Source organism: Bufo gargarizans, chromosome 4 (assembly GCF_014858855.1).
Source record: "Bufo gargarizans isolate SCDJY-AF-19 chromosome 4, ASM1485885v1, whole genome shotgun sequence".
Lineage (NCBI taxonomy): Eukaryota > Metazoa > Chordata > Amphibia > Anura > Bufonidae > Bufo > Bufo gargarizans.
In genome coordinates this window covers 22,427,374-22,447,345 of record NC_058083.1, presented here as the reverse complement: position 1 = coordinate 22,447,345, position 19,972 = coordinate 22,427,374, and the positions used below count along the sequence as shown (strand labels likewise).

At 45.9% G+C, this 19,972-nt stretch overlaps 1 protein-coding gene across 4 annotated transcripts; it reads right to left on the bottom strand.

The window, feature by feature from the left end:
* Nucleotides 1-5,229: 5,229 nt before the first annotated feature.
* On the bottom strand, nucleotides 5,230-19,971 carry LOC122933717. Of its 4 annotated transcripts, none has more exons than XM_044288688.1 (5): nucleotides 19,927-19,971; nucleotides 13,172-14,056; nucleotides 11,191-11,329; nucleotides 10,844-10,979; nucleotides 5,230-5,870 (listed from the first exon to the last, which is right to left on the bottom strand). In XM_044288688.1, exons 2-5 carry the CDS (start codon nucleotides 14,030-14,032, stop codon nucleotides 5,264-5,266), a joined length of 1,743 nt encoding a protein of 580 aa, XP_044144623.1. In that variant the 5' UTR covers nucleotides 14,033-14,056; nucleotides 19,927-19,971; the 3' UTR covers nucleotides 5,230-5,263. The 4 variants fall into 4 exon arrangements, with proteins under 4 accessions (XP_044144623.1, XP_044144625.1, XP_044144622.1 ...); XM_044288690.1 differs by having other exon boundaries at nucleotides 19,922-19,945; XM_044288687.1 differs by lacking the exon at nucleotides 19,927-19,971 and adding an exon at nucleotides 17,418-18,210.
* Nucleotide 19,972: the final 1 nt, after the last annotated feature.

Sequence of the window (19,972 nt, the reverse complement as noted above, 5' to 3'; positions counted from 1 at the left end):
GCTACAGCATCTCAATCGGGATGAGGACAGGACTCTGACTGGGCCACTGCAGAAGGAGTATTTTATTCTGTTTAAGCCATTCTGTTGTTGATTTACTTCTATGCTCTGGGTTGTTGTCCTGTTGCAACACCCATCTTCTGTTGAGCTTCAGCTGGTAGACAGATGGCCTTAAGTTCTCCTGCAAAATGTCTTTAAACTTGGGAATTCATTTTTCCTTCGATGATAGCAATCCGTCCAGGCCCTGACGCAGCAAAGCAGCCCCAAACCATGATGCCCCCACCACCATACTTCACAGTTGGGATGAGGTTTTGATGTTGGTGTGCTGTGCCTCTTTTTCTCCACACATAGGGCCAGATTTATCACGACTCTGACAGCTCACTCCACTTTCACATATGGCTAAAGTCAGTTTTAGCCAAGTCAGATTTATGATCGCCCTTTAAGACTGTAATAAATGTGGTTTGACGGTAGCAGTTTATCCGTCAGTAAGCAGCTTTACAAAAGTCGCACGTTTTTATGAGAAAGTCGCATGTTCTATTAAAAAGTCTCATAAGATAAGCATGGTCCTCACTGGCGTGAAGTTGCGACTTTTTTAAAAAGTCCCAATAGTAAATCTGTCTAGAGATTCATTTACATACGAAAACACGCCCACTTTCAGAAAACTGGCGAGCATAGTGCAGAGCAGAAAAAAGTCGCAAATTTGTGCGCAGTTTTAGCCTTTGGGACTTTTTTGCGACTTTTCCACTCCAAAAAAGTGACTTTGCCTAATGATATATCTGGCCCATAGTGTTGTGTGTTTCTTCCAAACAACTCAACTTTGGTTTCATCTGTCCACAGAATATTTTGCCAGTACTGCTGTGGAACATCTAGGTGCTCTTGTGCAAACTGTAAACGTGCAGCAATGTTTTTTTGGACAGCAGTGGCTTCCTCTGTGGTATCCTCCCATGAAATCCATTCTTGTTTAGTGTTTTACGTATCGTAGATTTGCTAACATGGATGTTAGCATATGTAAGTCTTTAGCTGACACTCTAGGATTCTTCTTCACCTCATTGAGCAGTCTGCGCTGTGCTCTTGCAGTCATCTTTACAGGACGGCCACTCCTAGGGAGAGTAGCAGCAGTGCTGAACTTTCTCCATTTATAGACAATTTGTCTTACCGTGAACTGATGAACAGCAAGGCTTTTGGAGATACTTTTATAACCCTTTCCATCTTTATGCAAGTCAACAATCCTTAATCGTAGGTCTTCTGAGAGCTCTTTTGTGTGAGGCATCATTCATATCGGGCAATGCGTGTGTGTTTTTTTATAGGGCAGGGCAGCTGTAACCAACACCTCCAATCTCATCTCATTGATTGGACTCCAGTTGGCTGACACCTCACTCCAATTAGCTCTTGGAGATGTCATTAGTCTAGGGGTTCACATATTTCTTTCCACCTGCACTGTGAATGTTTACATGGTGTGTTCAATAAAAACATGGTAACATTTAATTATTTGTGTGTTATTAGTTTAAGCAGACTGTGATCGTCTATTGTTGTGACTTAGATGAAGATCAGATCACATTTTATGACCAATTTGTGCAGAAATCCATATCATTCCAAAGGGTTCACATACTTTTTCTTGCAACTGTATGAAGAAAAGAAAAAGCACACTGATGTACCAGCCCTGAAATGGGCTTTTTGGGGTGCTGTCAGGACGCTGTCCTTACAGCAGATGAGTCTGTGGACACAGAACAATGCCCTAGCTAACGCTTTCCCTATTAAATCAGCAGCAGCAGTACTGTCCCTCCTCTCTCTGTGAATGCAGTTTCCGAATGAATCTAAAATAGATGCTGTCCAGGAGGTGGGAGGGTCTGCTGCTGATTGGCTGGAATGTGTCTGCTGACTGTGAGGTAGAGGGTCAACGTTTACTCAATGATGATGTATAGGGGGCGGACTGAACATCGCATATGTTCGCCCGCAGCGGCGAACGGGAACAAGCTATGTTTGCCGGCGAATAGTTCGGGACATCACTAGTACTGATCCCTCCTTCTTTGGCACTACAAAGAGGTTTGAGTAAAAACCTGCCCCCTGTTCCTCCAGCGGAACTGGGACAACTACTCCCCTGACCAGAAGGGAAGAAACCACTTGTAAAAGAGACGAGGCTCGGGCCGGATCCCCCGGAACACGAGACTGAAAGAAACGCTCCGGAGGTCTGGAAACGAATTCTATCTTGTAACCGGAAATTACAATTTCCAGGGCCCAGGCGTCTTGAACGTGAGCTCTCTAGACATGCTGAAAGGAGAGCAGACAGCCCCCCACCGCAAGCGGTGGGAGCACCCCTTCAGGCAGAGGACTTATTGGGAACCGCAGTGCGGGAAAAACTCCCTTGGAACTGTGCCCGCGGGCGCCAGGAAGGTTGAGGCTTAAAGGAAGGCTTCTTACGGGAGTCTTGAGAGCCGCCGGAGGAGGGGGCTGTCGCAGACCTGGAGGAGAAGCGCCGAAAGGACTGATTTCCAGAACTAGAGGGGCGAGCTCTGAAGGCGCGCTTGGATCTAGATTGGGGCAGGTGTGTACTCTTGCCCACCGTAGCGTCAGAGATAATCTCATCCAGCTTAGCACCGAAGAGCCTGGAGCCTGCAAAGGGGAGGTTAGTGAAGGAGCGCTTGGAGGAAACGTTGGCGTCCCACACCTTCAACCAGACCTCCGTGCGCTGTGTGACCGAGAGGGCCGAAATCCACACAAAGAGTGCTGACGTTCAATGAGGCCTCACAGAGGAATGTTGTCTAGGGTGTCCGCAGAGGCATCCTGTTCCATGAGGTCCTGATGATGGCGCTGCAACCACACCGAAAGCGCCCTGGCTACTAAGGCCGAGGCGAACGCGGGTCGCAGACCTGTGCCCGCCAGAGAGAAGATGGCTTTGGAAAGAGTCCGGGAAAGGATAAAGAGTATACATGTGCCTTGTAGCAGAAAAACTGTGATTAGGGCGTTCCCAAGCCTTAGAAATGACCTTGGCGAACTCACCATGAATGGGGAATGTGACAGCCTCTGGTTTTCTGGAGTGGAAGAGGGGGAATTCCTGGCTACTAGTAGAAGGAGGTTACCCCCTGGATGTCAAAGGTGTCATGTACCGCCGTGACGAAGTCTGCCATCATGGTGGAGAGCTTAGGTGAGGGTTCTGGCTCCCTGTCCTCGTCCGAGCTGGACCTTTGCCCTTTAGACCTGTAATCCCTGCGAGAAGGAGAGGCTGAACACGCCTCTAGGCGAGGTGGAGCTGTGCTAACCACAGGCGGAGGATCAGTGGCCGCCATGCGTTCCATAAAGGCCATGGCCGAGCACGAGACTTGGGCCAAGTCCGCGGCTGCCCTAGCTATGGCAGAGGCCCAGGAAGGCTCCGAAGGGGCAGAGGAGGGACTGGGCTGGTGGAGGCGGTGGATGATCCTGAGTGGCAAGCAGCAGACCTTACAGGATCCCAGTGGGACCTGGAGTGTCGCTTTCCATTTTTGGGAGGCCCCAGGTCTTGGCATGATGGCGGCAATCCCGGAGTCAGGGTCTCCTAAAGTTTTGCAGAATACTATCAGTCCTACCGTGACCTGTGAGGAGCTGGAGTAGCAGTCAAGTGTGGAGGCGCTGATGCAAAGCGGAAGCGTCGGAGCTGACGCGATAGGCTCCGCCCCCCAGAAATCGCAGGAAAAAAATAAAAATCGCACAAAAAAAGGCAGACCACGGCTCCGAAAATGGCACCCACCACCAGGATACAGAGGATAAGAAGGAATGCCTCCTCCCTCTCAACCAGCCGGCCCTCTCACAGGTAAGCCCTAAACAACTGTGTCACAGTGTGAGCACGGGGGGAGGGGAAGCTGCAGGAGAGCTGATGTACTTATCCGAGTCCTGCAGTCTTCACCCTCTGTTCCGGACCAGCAGGGGGACACCTCTTCAGTCATCTGGCACAAGGAGTGGCAGTGCACTGGATAGAGGGCAGGACTAGGTGACCCCGGATATGGTAGGCCACCGGAGCTGCAGGTCGAGCCCGGTTCCACTTATTTTCTGGGGGGAAAAGGAGGTAGCCGGGGACGGCCATTCGACCCCAGCGCTCGCTCCACTGAGAGACCAGGGACGCACCATGCGACCCTGCGTCCTCCGTTTAGAAAAAAAACAAACAGGAGAAGAAAAAAATTACAGGGACAAGACTGCAGGAGCAGGAGTGTCACCTCCTTATCCGACACTAAGCTAAAACTGAGGTCCTCCTGTTGGAGCATGGGGGTATAGCCAGTGGAGGAGGAGCTGTTTTTTTTTTTATTTGCATAGTGTCTCCTCCTAGTAATGGCCTAAGCTATACCCATGGTCTGTGTCCCCCAATGGAATGGGCGAGAAATCCAATTTTTTCCTTCTAACACCTCATTTTGACTTCCGTCTATTAAAATTTATGTGTTTTTTTTAAACTATTTATATTTGTTCATGTCCTCACAGCTAAACACGAACATGTCCAATTTTTATTAATAAAAATGGGATATGTCTGCCTTCAGCTTTGAACAAGGACTACACCAGACGTAATCAGGCCCGCAATCCACAAAGATTAAACTTCTATGCAGAAAAGGTAAGTATAGCAGATCATCAATTTTAATCCAAATGCACACGTCAGACACAGACCATGAGATACCAGCCTGAATTCCTGCTGAGTGCAGGAGCGCACACGCCTACATTTGTATAGATCAGTGCAACCAATGAGGCTGTGCGCTCCTTCACTCAGCAGGACTCCAGGCCGGTATCTCACTGTCCGTGTTACATGGACGAATGTATTTGGCGGACAGGCCCCCTTTGACATGTGCTTGATCACACATTGAAAGGATATTTTTTTTAATAATCACAATGCCGGGCAGATGCTTCTGGCAAGCAGTGTGTTTGATGACATCAGCGGCTATGATGGGCTGGCTTCAGCACTGCCCTAGCCTTTTTAGCTAGGTCAGCGCAAAAGCCCCCACATTACTGCTTGTGACGTCACCAAACACACTGCTTGCCAGAAGCATCTGCCCGGCAGTGTGTTGCCCTTTATATGCGCAATCAAGCTGCCAGGGTGATAAAATGGGGGGACTGTCGGGTTCAGCTCTGAACCAAAAATCTAAAATGGGAGGGTACATGATAACTTCTATTAATATTTTAATAATAATGACCTAAATAGATAATAGGTCATAGTTATATATAGGAAAAAAAAACATTATTATGACAATTTGGAAGAGAAAAAAAACACACACGCAATTGTAACAAGATAATATCTTTTTGTTTAAATAAAACGTTATAATTCAAATAATTCCCTAGAATATGGGCCAGGGGTGTGCAAAATTGGGGTGTCCGGTCTGTTAAGACGGGAATGAGGAGTTATTACGTTTAATCTTTTGTCTCTGCTTTTTTCTAAGAAGTGATGCACTTCATGTGGCTCTGCAGGCCCCGTAAATTCATCAATTACCATGGCCAATGCAGAAAGGCACCGTGTTTGCCGTTCTTCTGGCACACGGCACAAGGAAGGAGCGAGCCCTTTTAAAGTTGCTTCTTCCTTGGCGTCAGACCGATTCCGGTTTAGATACTCCATGACCTTTCGGCCTCGTCTGCCAGAAGAATGGCTAACAGGTGCTGCTCTTTGTTGCTGGCTGGGTTCAGGATTGGCCTGGACTGGTTCTGGAATAGCCTGGACCACTTCTGGATTATTATCCTGGACCTCTTCATGAATCTCTGATCTTTCCTGCAGAGGCTGGTGAAGGAGAGAAACTGAAGACACAGAAGATTCCCCCATGGCCACAGGCTGTTCAATTTTCGCTTGGGTATTTGTGGACAGTCCTGGTCTGTCATCCAATTCGCAGGATGGTGCTTGTGAATTTGAATTGTCCGATAGGTTGTCCACAGTTCTGTAAAATAAAATTTAATAATTAAGTTATTTCATTTATTAAAAGAGAACCTTCCATCAGTTTGTACTCAATAATGCCGTACCTAACACTATAGCCCATGTCACCTAAATGTCACATTTCTAGAATTAGTTTAATGCTCCTCTGTTGCGCCACTGTATGCATTCTGTTTATGCGCCCTGTATGCAAATTAATATCATGGGAACAACGGGGAGGAGACACCACTTTTTCTATGTGGCCGCTTCTTCTATCTGGCTGTGGTGCCGTCCAATCACAGCGGAGCGCGTCACAGCCAGGTAGAAGGTGAGCTGTTTTTCTCAATATCTGAGGTGCTCGCTGTTATTACATACAGGGCGCATAAACAGAACGAGGGGAACAACAGAGCAACAGAGGAGCATTAAAAAAATAAAAATGACATCTAAATGACATGGGCTACAGTCGGAGGCACTGTTTTTTTTTTGTTTAATTGTCTTTTTATTGGAAAAGGTACAATAATAAAAGTATACATGTACAATTTCTCGTGAGATCATTAGACAATCAGATATTCCAAATGAGAAAACAACAGGAATGACATTATAGATACACCATCAAAATGCGACTAATCAATCCCATTCAAATCACATCTTATCCTAAGAAATCCCGAGGACCGGGAGAATGAGTCACATACTCGGTCATGAAAGTGAGTAGTATAAGAAAACAATTAGGAGACAAGACAAGACACGAGAGGAGAGACAAAAGAAAAGGGGGAAGAGGATCCTAGTCGCTCACATCAAAGAAAGTATCCCAGGGCTGCCAGACCTTATTAAATTTATCTACCGTATTATTAATACCTGCTGTCAAATACTCCATCCTTCTGACCTCCGCTATACTATTAAATAGCTCTAATTTAGTAGGTATGTCCCGCCTCTTCCAGAACTTAGCAATAAGACGTTTTGCCGCCGATAGAACATGAAGTACCAAGTAAAGCACTGGCTTCTTTAGTATCATTAAAGGCATGTTCAATAAAAACATATATGGATCCAGTGAGAAGGTAATATTAAAAATCGGCAATAAAAGGTGTTGGACTTCCTTCCACAATGGAAAAATAACTGGGCAGTCCCAAAAGATGTGGAACAAAGACCCATGACCAGAATCACACCTCCAAAAATGACCAGAAACAGTGGGGTTCAAATGTCTGAGCATCTGGGGTGTATGGTACCAAAACATTAATATCTTATACAAATTTTCCCTAAAGGTCACACAAGTAGATGACAGTGCGGCCCTACGCCAAATAAGCTGCCAATCACTTGGCGAGATATCTTTTTCAAGGTATCTCTCCCATTTGGACATATATGCATGTCGTAAGACCTGAGGTGATTCTGGAGTTGAGAGAAGGACGTAAATATCTGATATAAGACCCTTAGTGGAGGTCGAAAGCTTACATAGTCTTTCAAATTGTGTTGGAGTAGATACCTTCGTGTCTCTAAACATAGAACTAAGCAGGTGTTTTATTTGCAAATGCTGCCATCTAGAGGACTCAGGCAAATTATATCTCTCCTTGAGCAAGTCAAAATATATGATCTCCAGGGTCCTGTATTCCACTATATCAGCGAATCTAAAGAGCTTGTTAGAAAACCATGGCTTAAAAGACGAACCCTGCAATCCCACTGGAAACACAGGATTAAATAAAAATGAGGTCAAAGAGGGCTTATCCGAGGCTAACGGAAATTTCCGCTTACAACATTTCCAAATGTTAAATGTGTGTAAAATAGGGCCCAACAGTTGAGCAGAGCAATCATCCGGTAAAGACGACCACAAGAGGGCATTGGGGTGAATAGGGGCTAGCCATAGCTTCTCAATCTCCATCCATCTAGAGAATGCCTGAAGTGAAGACCATGCCGGGATACGACGCAAGTGCGTCGCCCAGTAGTATTTCGTAATGTCAGGAAGCCCCAGACCACCCTGTGTTTTAAGGGCAGTGAGAGTGCTACATGCAATCCTATGTCTCTTCCCATTCCAGACAAACCTAAGGATGGAAGATTGTAATGCTCTCAGGTCATTTTTTAGGTATCGGGATCGGAATAGTCTCCATCACGTATAGTAACTTAGGTAGTATGGTCATTTTGACCGCTGCAATACGTCCTAACAAAGAGATAGGCAGGGGCATCCACTTAGCCATAAGTGCATTAAGTTCCTGAAAGAGTGGAATAAAATTATGAGTATATAGGTTACCATACGTTTTTGTTAATTTCACTCCCAGATACTTAAGGGTGGCATCATTCCATCTGAAATGATAATTACTTTTTAAATTATTCAATGTTTCCGAAGGGAGATTAATAGGTAAGGCCTCTGTCTTAGACCTATTGATCTTGTACCCAGATAGCCTACCATATTCCTCTATAACCTGAAACTAATTTGGCAGTGAGATATGTAAATTTGTAAGCGTCAGAAGAATATCATCAGCAAAAAGTGACAATTTGAAAGTCACTCTATTTACTTCTACCCCTTGAATGTCCGGATGAGCCCGTATTAGCGCTGCCAGCGGCTCTATGCATAATACGAATAACAATGGGGACAACGGGCAACCCTGCCTCGTGCCATTGTGAATGGGTATCAGGGAGGCACTGTTTTTATTAACCACTTCAACCCCGCTAGCTGAAACCCCCTTAATGACCAGGCCACTTTTTACACTTCTGCACTACACTACTTTCACCGTTTATCGCTCGGTCATACAACTTACCACCCAAATGAATTTTACCTCCTTTTCTTCTCACTAATAGAGCTTTCATTTGGTGGTATTTCATTGCTGCTGACATTTTTACTTTTTGTGTTATTAATCGAAACTTAACGATTTTTTTGCAAAAAAATGACATTTTTCACTTTCAGTTGTAAAATTGTGCAAAAAAAACGACATCCATATATAAATTTTTCGCTAAATTTATTGTTCTACATGTCTTTTTTTTTTTTATCAATGTTTGGGTAAAAGTTATAGCGTTTACAAACTATGGTACAAAAATGTGAATTTCCGCTTTTTGAAGCAGCTCTGACTTTCTGAGCACCTGTCATGTTTCCTGAGGTTCTACAATGCCCAGACAGTACAAACACCCCACAAATGACCGCATTTCGGAAAGTAGACACCCTAAGGTATTCGCTGATGGGCATAGTGAGTTCATAGAACTTTTTATTTTTTGTCACAAGTTAGCGGAAAATTATGATTTTTTTTTATTTTATTTTTTTCTTACAAAGTCTCATATTCCACTAACTTGTGACAAAAAATATAAAATTCTAGGAACTCGCCATGCCCCTCACAGAATACCTTGGGGTGTCTTCTTTCCAAAATAGGGTCACTTGTGTGGTAGTTATACTGCCCTGGCATTTTAGGGGCCCATATGCGTGAGAAGTAGTTTGCAATCAAATCTGTAAAAAATGACCGGTGAAATCCGAAAGGTGCTCTTTGGAATGTGTGCCCCTTTGCCCACCTTGGCAGCAAAAAAGTGTCACACATGTGGTATCGCCGTACTCAGGAGAAGTTGGGAAATGTGTTTTGGGGTGTCATTTTACATATACCCATGCTGGGTGAGATAAATATCTTGGTCAAATGCCAACTTTGTATAAAAAAAATGGGAAATGTTGTCTTTTGCCAAGATATTTCTCTCACCCAGCATGGGTATATGTAAAACGACACCCCAAAACACATTGCCCAACTTCTCCCGAGTACGGCGATACCAGATGTGTGACACTTTTTTGCAGCCTAGGTGGGCAAAGGGGCACACATTCCAAAGAGCACCTTTCGGATTTCACCGGACATTTTTTACAGATTTTGATTGCAAACTACTTCTCACGCATATGGGCCCCTAAAATGCCAGGGCAGTATAACTACCCCACAAGTGAACCCATTTTGGAAAGAAGACACCCCTGGGTATTCCGTGAGGGGCATGGCGAGTTCCTAGAATTTTTTATTTTTTGTCACAAGTTAGTGGGGTGATCAATGACAGGGGGTGAATATGAGGTGATCACCCCCCTGTAAGGCTCCATTCAGATGTCCGTATGTGTTTTGCGGATCCGATCCATGTATCCGTAAAAATCATACGGACGTCTGAATGGAGCCTTACAGGGGGGTGATCAGGGAATCTATATGGGTGATCACCTCCCTGTCATTGATCACCCCCCTGTAAGGCTCCATTCAGACGTCCGTATGTGTTTTGCGGATCCGATCCATGTATCCGTAAAAATAATACGTACGTCTGAATGGAGCCTTACAGGGGGGGTGATCAATGACAGGGGGGTGATCAGGAAGTCTATATGGGGTGATCATGGGTTCATAAGGGGTTAATAAGTGACAGGGGGGGTGTGTAGTGTAGTGTTGTTTTGTGGTACTTTACAGAGCTACCTGTGTCCTCTGGTGGTCGATCCAAGCAAAAGGGACCACCAGAGGACCAGGTATATTAGACGCTGTTATCAAAACAGCCTCTAATATACCTGTTAGGGGTTAAAAAAAAACGATCGCCGCTGGCAGGCTGGAGATCCTGTGAACGCGCGTTCACAGGAAATCACGGCTCTCGCGAGATGACGCGTATATGCGTCACTCTGCGCAGAGCTGCCGCTTCCGGACTGCAGATCTGCGTTAGGCGGTTAAAGGGGTTCTGCAGTTTTTTTCTATCCTCAGGATAGATCATCAGCATCTGATCAGCTGTTTGAGATGGCAGCGGTGCTGGCCCAATGACGTCACGACTAGTATCAATGGCATGGGCGCAGCTAAGCTCTGTTCACTTGAATGGTGCTTAGCTGCGCCCAGGCCAATGATACTAGTCGTGACATCACTGAGCCAGCGATAAACAGCGAGAAGAACGCGGCGCTACTGCCAGAAGCACTGCCTTCTCAAATAGCTGATCAGATGCTGATGATCTATCCTGAGCATAGAAAACAAACTGCAGAACCCCTTTAATTATAAACTGGTGAAAACGCCACTGTCCTAAAAATATATAAATATTACTTACCTTCTTAAATCCATTATTGGTTTAAGAAATTGAAGGTATCGGGTATACATATATGGCTTCTTCTTCTTGCCTCTCGTATTTAATTTCCTCCGGAATTGGTTCCGGCAAGTATTCCATCTTTTTTTTATTTGCTGGACTGAAATAAAAAATATTTTAATATATTATTATTAAAAATTTTAAATCAGGCCTGCCAGGCTGCTGAGTGCACGGCGTCATTACAACCAATGACGCCGTGCACTTCTGCACTCCAGAGCACGGCAGGCTGGGTTTTCATAGACCGTGCTCCATGGATAGGTGTATGAACCCATTAAAAATACACTGATTTTTAAATAATATTATATACTCACTTATTTTTTCTTTCTTGGACACTGATGCAGAGTCCCATGCTGTTGGTAGCAACTCTTTGCCGATTTTTTTCCATGCTCGGTCCTTCCTTATCCGGTCATGGTATACTTCTGCTCTTGTGTGCCACAGGGCAGGCCTCTCCTGTATGAGAATTATCAATTTTTCTACTTCAAAAGAAGTCAATTTTAATTACTTTCACTATCTGTCACTTCACACCACTTCTCTTCAGCTCTCCCTGATGTTGAAGGTCAAATGGGGCATTTCTTTTTTAAAACTTCCTGCAGATCCGCAATTGCGGATGACATTTGGTACCTTTCCGCATGTCATCCGCATTTTTGCGGACCCATTGAATACAATGGGGCCACGGAACGCAATGTGCGGCCAAAATTAGGACATGTTCTACTTTTTTCCAGGGTCCGCATTACGGAACGGAATTGCGGATGCGGACAACATATTGAATGCTGTCCGCATCTTTTGCAGCCCCATTGAAATGAATGTGTCTGCATCTATACCGCAACCGTTCTGCAATTTTGCGGAACGGATGCGGATTAAAATTGCGGACGTGTGAACGGACCCTTAAATAGTATTTATTTTACCTAATTTTAATATATATTTTGTGTATGTTATTTACTCTTAAATTATCATCAATAAATAATTAGAAATTGAATTATTTGTTTATACTTTTAAATTACAAGCAATTTTCAATGTCAATATCTAACTCAATGTACTACTGCTCTGAAAGCACTGTCCGCCCGCCCAGAACTTTACTGGGTTCATTTAACCAATGGCTGATTTGTTCCCACCTATGGGAACAATCAGCCATCGCGGGGATGTATCCTACACATTTGCCACCAGTGTCTGCTATTGGAAAATCCATGTAACAAATGTATGTCGGTAACAGGGGCACCAAAGTGGGTATCAATATCGATTATTTGCATATTTGACTTTCTCTATTGACACAGCCTTTCACACATGTAGGTACCACCCAGGACATCTAAAAATATCCCAAAAAAAGTAAAAAAATGTTTTTAAATACATTTTTTTTTTTTACTTAAAGTATAACTGTCGTATTTTTTTGGGGGGAGTATTGAATTGTAGTGATTAATATCTCCTTGGTGGCCCTATTTCAACTTTTCACTGTGTATTCAATTACCCCTTAATTCAACAGTTTTGTTCCCTGTACTGCCTACTTTTACCTGTGCTTAAAATCAGGTTGCTATGCATGGTCCGTCTATGTGTTGAAGGACGGAGGACACAGAAGCAGGCTGCGTGCAGGGTCAGATTACTGACAGCCAGGGACTGTGTGTAAATGATTAAAGCCAGGTCCTCCCCAGCAGCTGATAACAGTGCCTGGGCTGTGTGCACTTCTCCCTGTCCCTGCGCTTGGCAGACGCTCCCTCACTCAGCAGAGCTGGAGAATGCAGAGCTGAAGCAGCGCAGACCAGGGAAGGGAGATCTGCCGTCTGCTCAGTGTATAAATGAAAGCAACATGTGGTAAGAGGACCCCTTTGTGCTGCAGGAGATTAACCCTTTAGGGGGAGGGCTCTGGTTACTGACACTTTTGGGGGGCTATTGTTACTGGCTAGTGAGGGCAGGCGGGATTAGCCTCAGGGTGAGGGCAGTGGCGGCCATCTTAACTGAATAGTGAAATTGCAGTTTTATGCAGACTGGTTGCTAAGGGCTGAATCTTATTAAATATGGGGTAAGTCAGTCTTTAGTAACTGATTCTGGAATATCATGTTATTAGTAACTACAGATATGAAAATTGAAATTAGGGTTTAAATGTGACAGTTGTCCTTTAATTTAACCAATTTAAACATTATTAACATGTAAAAATAAACTGTAATTCTACAAGCTATGAAACAATATTATTCAACAATTGTTATATTGCAATTGCTTTACCAAATTTTTATTTTCTAAACAAACATCTTCGAACCAAGTCCTCTCTGGTTTTACAATTATGGTAACTTTTCTCTTACTCACTCTAGAAACAGGTGCCTTTCCAATTTTGACCGGGTCCGCCAATAAACGGCACTGTGTGCCACGTTGTTGATGGTAAATTTTTGTCGTCTGAATACCAATATTGACTTTTTTACCAAAGCTGGTATCTAAAACAAATTTATTGTGATCTTTCGACCAGTACAAGTCTGTATTGGTCGATTTTTCCTCCTTTGATGGCTGACTCAGACTAGCAATCTGAGCATCCATATCTGTTACGGTAGCAGTCAATGGAAGGTCCAGTTGTATCGTGTTTCCAAGCAAATTCATTTCGCCCATCAGAATTACGTTACCAGTTGAAATAACAGCATCTGACCTAACTTGGGTAGTAGGCACATTTGCAACCTTTTTCTTAGGTCTCCTTCTCACAGATGGCGTAGTCGGTAACGTGGGCACTGTTACAGCTGCAACTTGAGTTTCTCCACTGACTGTTTCTTCAGAAATATTTGCAGAAGAGGTAGCAAATCGCGAGTCCGAACTCATGAATGATTCCGAGGTTGATTGGCTTTCTTTCGCTGTCCCTGCAGTTGCATCTGACGAATCCTGTGTACGGTCAAGTTTTTTGGGAAAAATGGTGGGCACAGCGTCTGGACGTAATTTTTTACGTAAGCCACCTTCTTCATAAGCAAAAAAGTCAAAGTGCTTAGAGCACAATCGGTAATTGTCATGTGTTTTTTTGGAATCCATGATTTTTTCAACCCATTCTTCTACGTTGGGAAAACGATCGGGAGCCTGCTCAATCCATTTACGGACAATTCCCCGATCTTTCGGAAAAACATGCATTATCATATTTTTCCCTTTGTCCCTCCAGGTGTTCGTACAACCCTTTATTATGCACGAGGGCATGGTCTCAATTCAAAAATGTGTTATCTATAATGGAAAAAGAAAAAAAATAACCAATTTGGAATTTTTATTTAAAAAAAAACTTTTTTTTTTTTTAATGTTAACAATATAATTATGTATGTCAATTTCAGATACTGGAGGCATATGCACCTAGTAGACCATAGATATTGTTTCTTCACAACTATGGAACCACGCATCCATCTGGTAAACGGACAAAGTAAAATCAGACAGAGCGGACTTTGCTTACGCAGCCGCCCTCCGTTCACTGCAGTGTGGACATTGAAAATAGGCACGCTATGTACGTGGGCTGCACTGAAGTACATAGGGGTGCCACCCGCACAAGCTATCAGAACCACACCGATCATCAACAGGGTCATGTCTTGCAAATACTGATTGTCTGTATTTCTCTCAAATATTTGCAAGGTCAATAGTATCAAGTACAAAAATTAGAATCAATTACTGTTAAAAGCAGGCAACCGGCGTAATTATTTCAGCAACTGATGTCAGTTAGTGGATCGGTTTCACAACTCAACACGATGACACAGTGTAAAGCGAGTAGGAATCGCAGCTATCTGGTACTGGATTAGGAAAAAAATAATTTAAAAAGAAGTGTCACTCTTTACTTTGTATGCTTTCAAACTATTTACATTGCATTACATTCAAACTATTTACATTACACTCCATAGTGTTGTCCCCAGCGTCACTCCATTCCATAGAATTGTCCCCAGCGTCACTCTATTCCATAGTGTCCTGAGTCACTTAATTCCATAGAATTGTACCCCAGCATCCCTCCAATCCATAGTCGACCCCAGCGTCCCTTCATTCCATAGAATTGTCCCCCCCCCAGCGTCCCTCCATTTCATAGCCCCCCTCCATTCCATAGCCCCCCCCCCAGCGTCCCTCCATTCCAGTCCCCCCCCCAGCGTCCCTCCATTCCATAGTCCCCCCCCCAGCGTCCCTCCATTCCATAGTCCCCCCCCCTAGCGTCCCTTTATTCCATAGACCCCCCCCAGCGTCCCTCCATTCCATAGTCCCCCCCCCCCCAGCGTCCCTCCATTCCATAGTCCCCCCCCCTAGCATCCCTTTATTCCATAGACCCCCCCAGCGTCCCTCCATTCCATAGTCCCCCCCCCAGCGTCCCTCCATTCCATAGTCGTCCCCCCAGCGTCCCTCCATTCCATAGTCCCCCCCCCAGCGTCCCTCCATTCCATAGTCCCCCCCCCCCAGCGTCCCTCCATTCCATAGTCCCCCCCCCCAGCGTCCCTCCATTCCATAGTCCCCCTCCCAGCGTCCCTCCATTCCATAGTCCCCCCCCCAGCGTCCCTCCATTCCATAGTCCCCCCCCAGCGTCCCTCCATTCCATAGTCCCCCCCAGCGTCCCTCCATTCCATAGTCCCCCCCCAGCGTCCCTCCATTCCATAGTCCCCCCCCAGCGTCCCTCCATTCCATAGTCACCCCCCAGCGTCCCTCTATTCCATAGTCACCCCCCAGCGTCCCTCCATTCCATAGTCACCCCCCAGCGTCCCTCTATTCCATAGTCACCCCCCAGCGTCCCTCCATTCCATAGAATTGTCCCCAGCAGCCATTCCACTGCATATTGTTGTCCCCAGCAGCCATTCCACTGCATATTGTTGTCCCCAGCAGCCATTCCACTGCATATTGTTGTCCCCAGCAGCCATTCCACTGCATATTGTTCTCCCCAGCAGCCATTCCACTGCATATTGTTCTCCCCAGCAGCCATTCCACTGCATATTGTTGTCCCCAGCAGCCATTCCACTGCATATTGTTGTCCCAAGGGTCCATTTTCCTGAATATTATTGTCCCCGCGGTCCATTTTTCTGAATATTATTGTTCCAGGGTCCATTTTCCTGCATATTGTTGTGCCCAGCCTCCCTCCACTCTATAGAGTTCTCCCCCTTTTTAATGTTATAAAATCGTTGGTGGTTTAGTGGATGAGGGAATTATGTGCTGCAGCCACTTACCTTTGCTGTTGGTCCTCCAGGTCACTCCTGTCAGAGGTCGGGTGCTGGCAATGTGTTTCTGCCGCTGGCGGTATTTGTATAATTAAACGTTAATTATCATTGGTGGCGCAGTGCAGCCCCCCAGTATTAAAAACATTGGTGGCAGTGGCCACAGAGTCCCCTCACCTCCTCTCATTGATGGCAGTTCTGATCGGAGCCCCAGCAGTGTAATCCGCTCCGATCGGTTACCATGGCAGCCAGGACGCTACTGAAGCCCTGGCTGCCATGGTCCGCTCCCTGCTGCTGTGTGCACAGGGACAGTGTAAGATCCTATTCACCTTAATAAAGATCTATTAGGGTGAATAGGACAAGGGATTTTAAAGATCCCAGGATCTACCCCTTTAATGACCGGCATCTGTGAACGCCGCATGGGGATGGCGATCTTAGGCTAGGTCTACGCGATGACATTTGTAGCGCAACATTTTGTCGCACGACAATTTTTATAGTGATAGTCTGCAGTGTCGCACTGCGACATTTGCAAAAAATACATTCAAGATGGATTTTTCTGCGACTGTCGTGTCGCAGTGCGACACCATAGACTACCATTATAAAAATTGTCGTGCGACACATGTTGTGGCCTATGTGTCGCGCGACACGTCGTCATGTAGACCTAGCCTTAACCTGAAAGCACACTCTTCTGTGTTTTTCACCCTTTAGATGCCATGATCACATTTGATCCCAGCATCTAAAAGGCTGTAATGTCTACGATCGGCATTATAGCCGATTGCAGATATTAGCCACGGGCCTCTGGTGTTCGAAACAGCAGAGACCCACCAGCTATGGCACTGGCAGCACGCACGAGAGGGCGCCATGTTTACAAACTGCACTAGTGCCGTACATGTATGGCACTGGTAGCGAAAGTGTTGAATGAATAAAAATGATTTCCTATAAAGAAGGCGGCGTATCTCTTTTCTGCCAAATTAATAATAATAAAAAAAAAACAAACACACAATTCAGCCCCAATAACGTAATCTTGCCCATGTCAGTTATTTGTAATCCGCTACAGAGGAGGAGCAATATACTGTAACACTTCTGGCCCCCAGTGTACCTCCAGACTACACCCACACTGTTACAAGCACCCCGCAAGCTTTCCATATACCTTTCATAAGGACCAAAAAAAAATAAAAAATCTCAAGCATGCCATCATCCTGTATGTCTTTCCAGCACACCGTGCCAGTGCTAAACCATGCCCCCCCCCCCCGTGCACCTACAGAATCCTAACCAGTAGTACACCATTATAAACGTGCCCAAAGAGAGAGGGTACCCCCCAAATCCTTACCTAGCCCGCCTCTCACCCAGTTAAAGGGGTCCTCTCACTTCAGCACATAGCATTCATCATGTAGATAAAGTTAGTACAAGCCACTTACTAATGTACTGTGATTCTCCATGTTGCCTCCACTGCTGGCTGGATTCATTTTTCCATCACAGACAAAAAAAAAGCCTTGTCTGCAGCACTTTTTGTCTGGTATAAAGTCAGATCCCGAATGGAAACTGAACGGACTCCATCACAGTCGGCGGGGTCTGTTCAGCTTCTTCCCTGTCAGTTAGGCCGGGTTCACGTCACATTTTTGTCATACATTTAATGTACGCCCCAAAAAATGTATATATGTTAGCAGGTGCCTCAGACAGACGCCATACTGTGGCATCCATCACCATAGGGTACCATAGTGTAAAAAAAAATATATATATATATATATATATATATATATACACACACGTTAGCCTATACATCGTTTTTCAGGAAGGAAAACTGCAAACTGCAACAGTGGTACACCACACTCTCCCCTCCTGCAAAAAACAACAACTATACTTTACTTTTTACAATGGAACTCCAAGGTGCCGGAGGCCACAGTACGGCATCTGTCTGAGCCGTCCGACAATGTATATGGTGACAAAAACACACTCTTACGTGCCCCACCCAGAACTTCCGCTATTTTTGCTGTTCTGCTCATTTAACGGAGCAGAACAGAAACAAATAGCGGTGGTGTGAACAAGATGGCTGCATGTAATAGGAGCCGTCTCCTCAGCAAGCGATTCCTTCCTTATCGCCTGTAAATTCTGCCTATGTAATACAGCCTTTATACACACTGCCAACATCATACAATCCCATACAAGACACCCCCTCAGAATACACACAGCTGCCCCCATCTCAGAGTACAGTCCCTCAGACACCCCCCCATATCAGTGCACAATCCCTCAGACACCCCCCCATATCAGTGTACAATCCCTCAGACACCCCCCATATCAGTGCACAATCCCTCAGACACCCCCCCATATCAGTGCACAATCCCTCAGACACCCCCCCATATCAGTGTACAATCCCTCAGACACCCCCCCATATCAGTGTACAATCCCTCAGACACCCCCATATCAGTGCACAATCCCTCAGACACCGCCCATATCAGTGTACAATCCCTCAGACACCCCCCCATCTCAGTGTACAATCCCTCAGACACCGCCCATATCAGTGTACAATCCCTCAGACACCCCCCCATCTCAGTGTACAATCCCTCAGACACCCCCCATATCAGTGCACAATCCCTCAGACACCCCCCCATATCAGTGCACAATCCCTCAGACACCCCCCATTCAGTGTACAATCCCTCAGACACCCCCCATATCAGTGTACAATCCCTCAGACACCCCCATATCAGTGCACAATCCCTCAGACACCGCCCATATCAGTGTACAATCCCTCAGACACCCCCCCATCTCAGTGTACAATCCCTCAGACACCCCCCATATCAGTGTACAATCCCTCAGACACCCCCATATCAGTGTACAATCCCTCAGACACCGCCCATATCAGTGTACAATCCCTCAGACACCCCCCCATCTCAGTGTACAATCCCTCAGACACCGCCCATATCAGTGTACAATCCCTCAGACACCCCCCCATCTCAGTGCACAATCCCTCAGACACCCCCCATATCAGTGTACAATCCCTCAGACACCCCCATATCAGTGTACAATCCCTCAGACACCCCCCCATCTCAGTGCACAATCCCTCAGACACCCCCCATATCAGTGTACAATCCCTCAGACACCCCCATATCAGTGCACAATCCCTCAGACACCGCCCATATCAGTGTACAATCCCTCAGACACCCCCATATCAGTGCACAATCCCTCAGACACCGCCCATATCAGTGTACAATCCCTCAGACACCCCCCCATCTCAGTGTACAATCCCTCAGACACCCCCCATATCAGTGTACAATCCCTCAGACACCCCCATATCAGTGCACAATCCCTCAGACACCGCCCATATCAGTGTACAATCCCTCAGACACCCCCCCATCTCAGTGTACAATCCCTCAGACACCCCCCATATCAGTGTACAATCCCTCAGACACCCCCATATCAGTGTACAATCCCTCAGACACCCCCATATCAGTGCACAATCCCTCAGACACCGCCCATATCAGTGTACAATCCCTCAGACACCCCCCCATCTCCGTGTACAATCCCTCAGACACCCCCCATATCAGTGCACAATCCCTCAGACACCGCCCATATCAGTGTACAATCCCTCAGACACCCCCCCATCTCAGTGCACAATCCCTCAGACACCCCCCCATATCAGTGCACAATCCCTCAGACACCCCCCATCTCAGTGTACAATCCCTCAGACACCCCCCATCTCAGTGTACAATCCCTCAGACACCCCCCATCTCAGTGTACAATCCCTCAGACACCCCCCATCTCAGTGCACAATCCCTCAGACACCCCCCCATCTCAGTGCACAATCCCTCAGACACCCCCCCATATCAGTGCACAATCCCTCAGATACATCCACACGGCTGTCTCCCCTCTCAGCGCACACTCCCTCACAGCACAACATCAGTATATATTAGTAGGTTCCGGGTACTTTACTTTCACTCTTGGAAAAAGCGCGCAGCCCTACTGTTTCCGGTCCACG

What these genes read in the sequence shown, in the direction of transcription:
- LOC122933717 (XM_044288688.1), bottom strand. Translation starts at nt 14,032, where the DNA reads ATGCCCTCGTGCATAATAAAGGGTTGTACGAACACCTGGAGGGACAAA. An exon ending in GAAAGGCACCTGTTTCTAGA is followed by an intron (nt 11,330 to 13,171) that starts GTGAGTAAGAGA and finishes ATTCTCATACAG; the next exon opens with GAGAGGCCTGCCCTGTGGCA. An exon ending in GTCCAAGAAAGAAAAAATAA is followed by an intron (nt 10,980 to 11,190) that starts GTGAGTATATAA and finishes TTTTTATTTCAG; the next exon opens with TCCAGCAAATAAAAAAAAGA.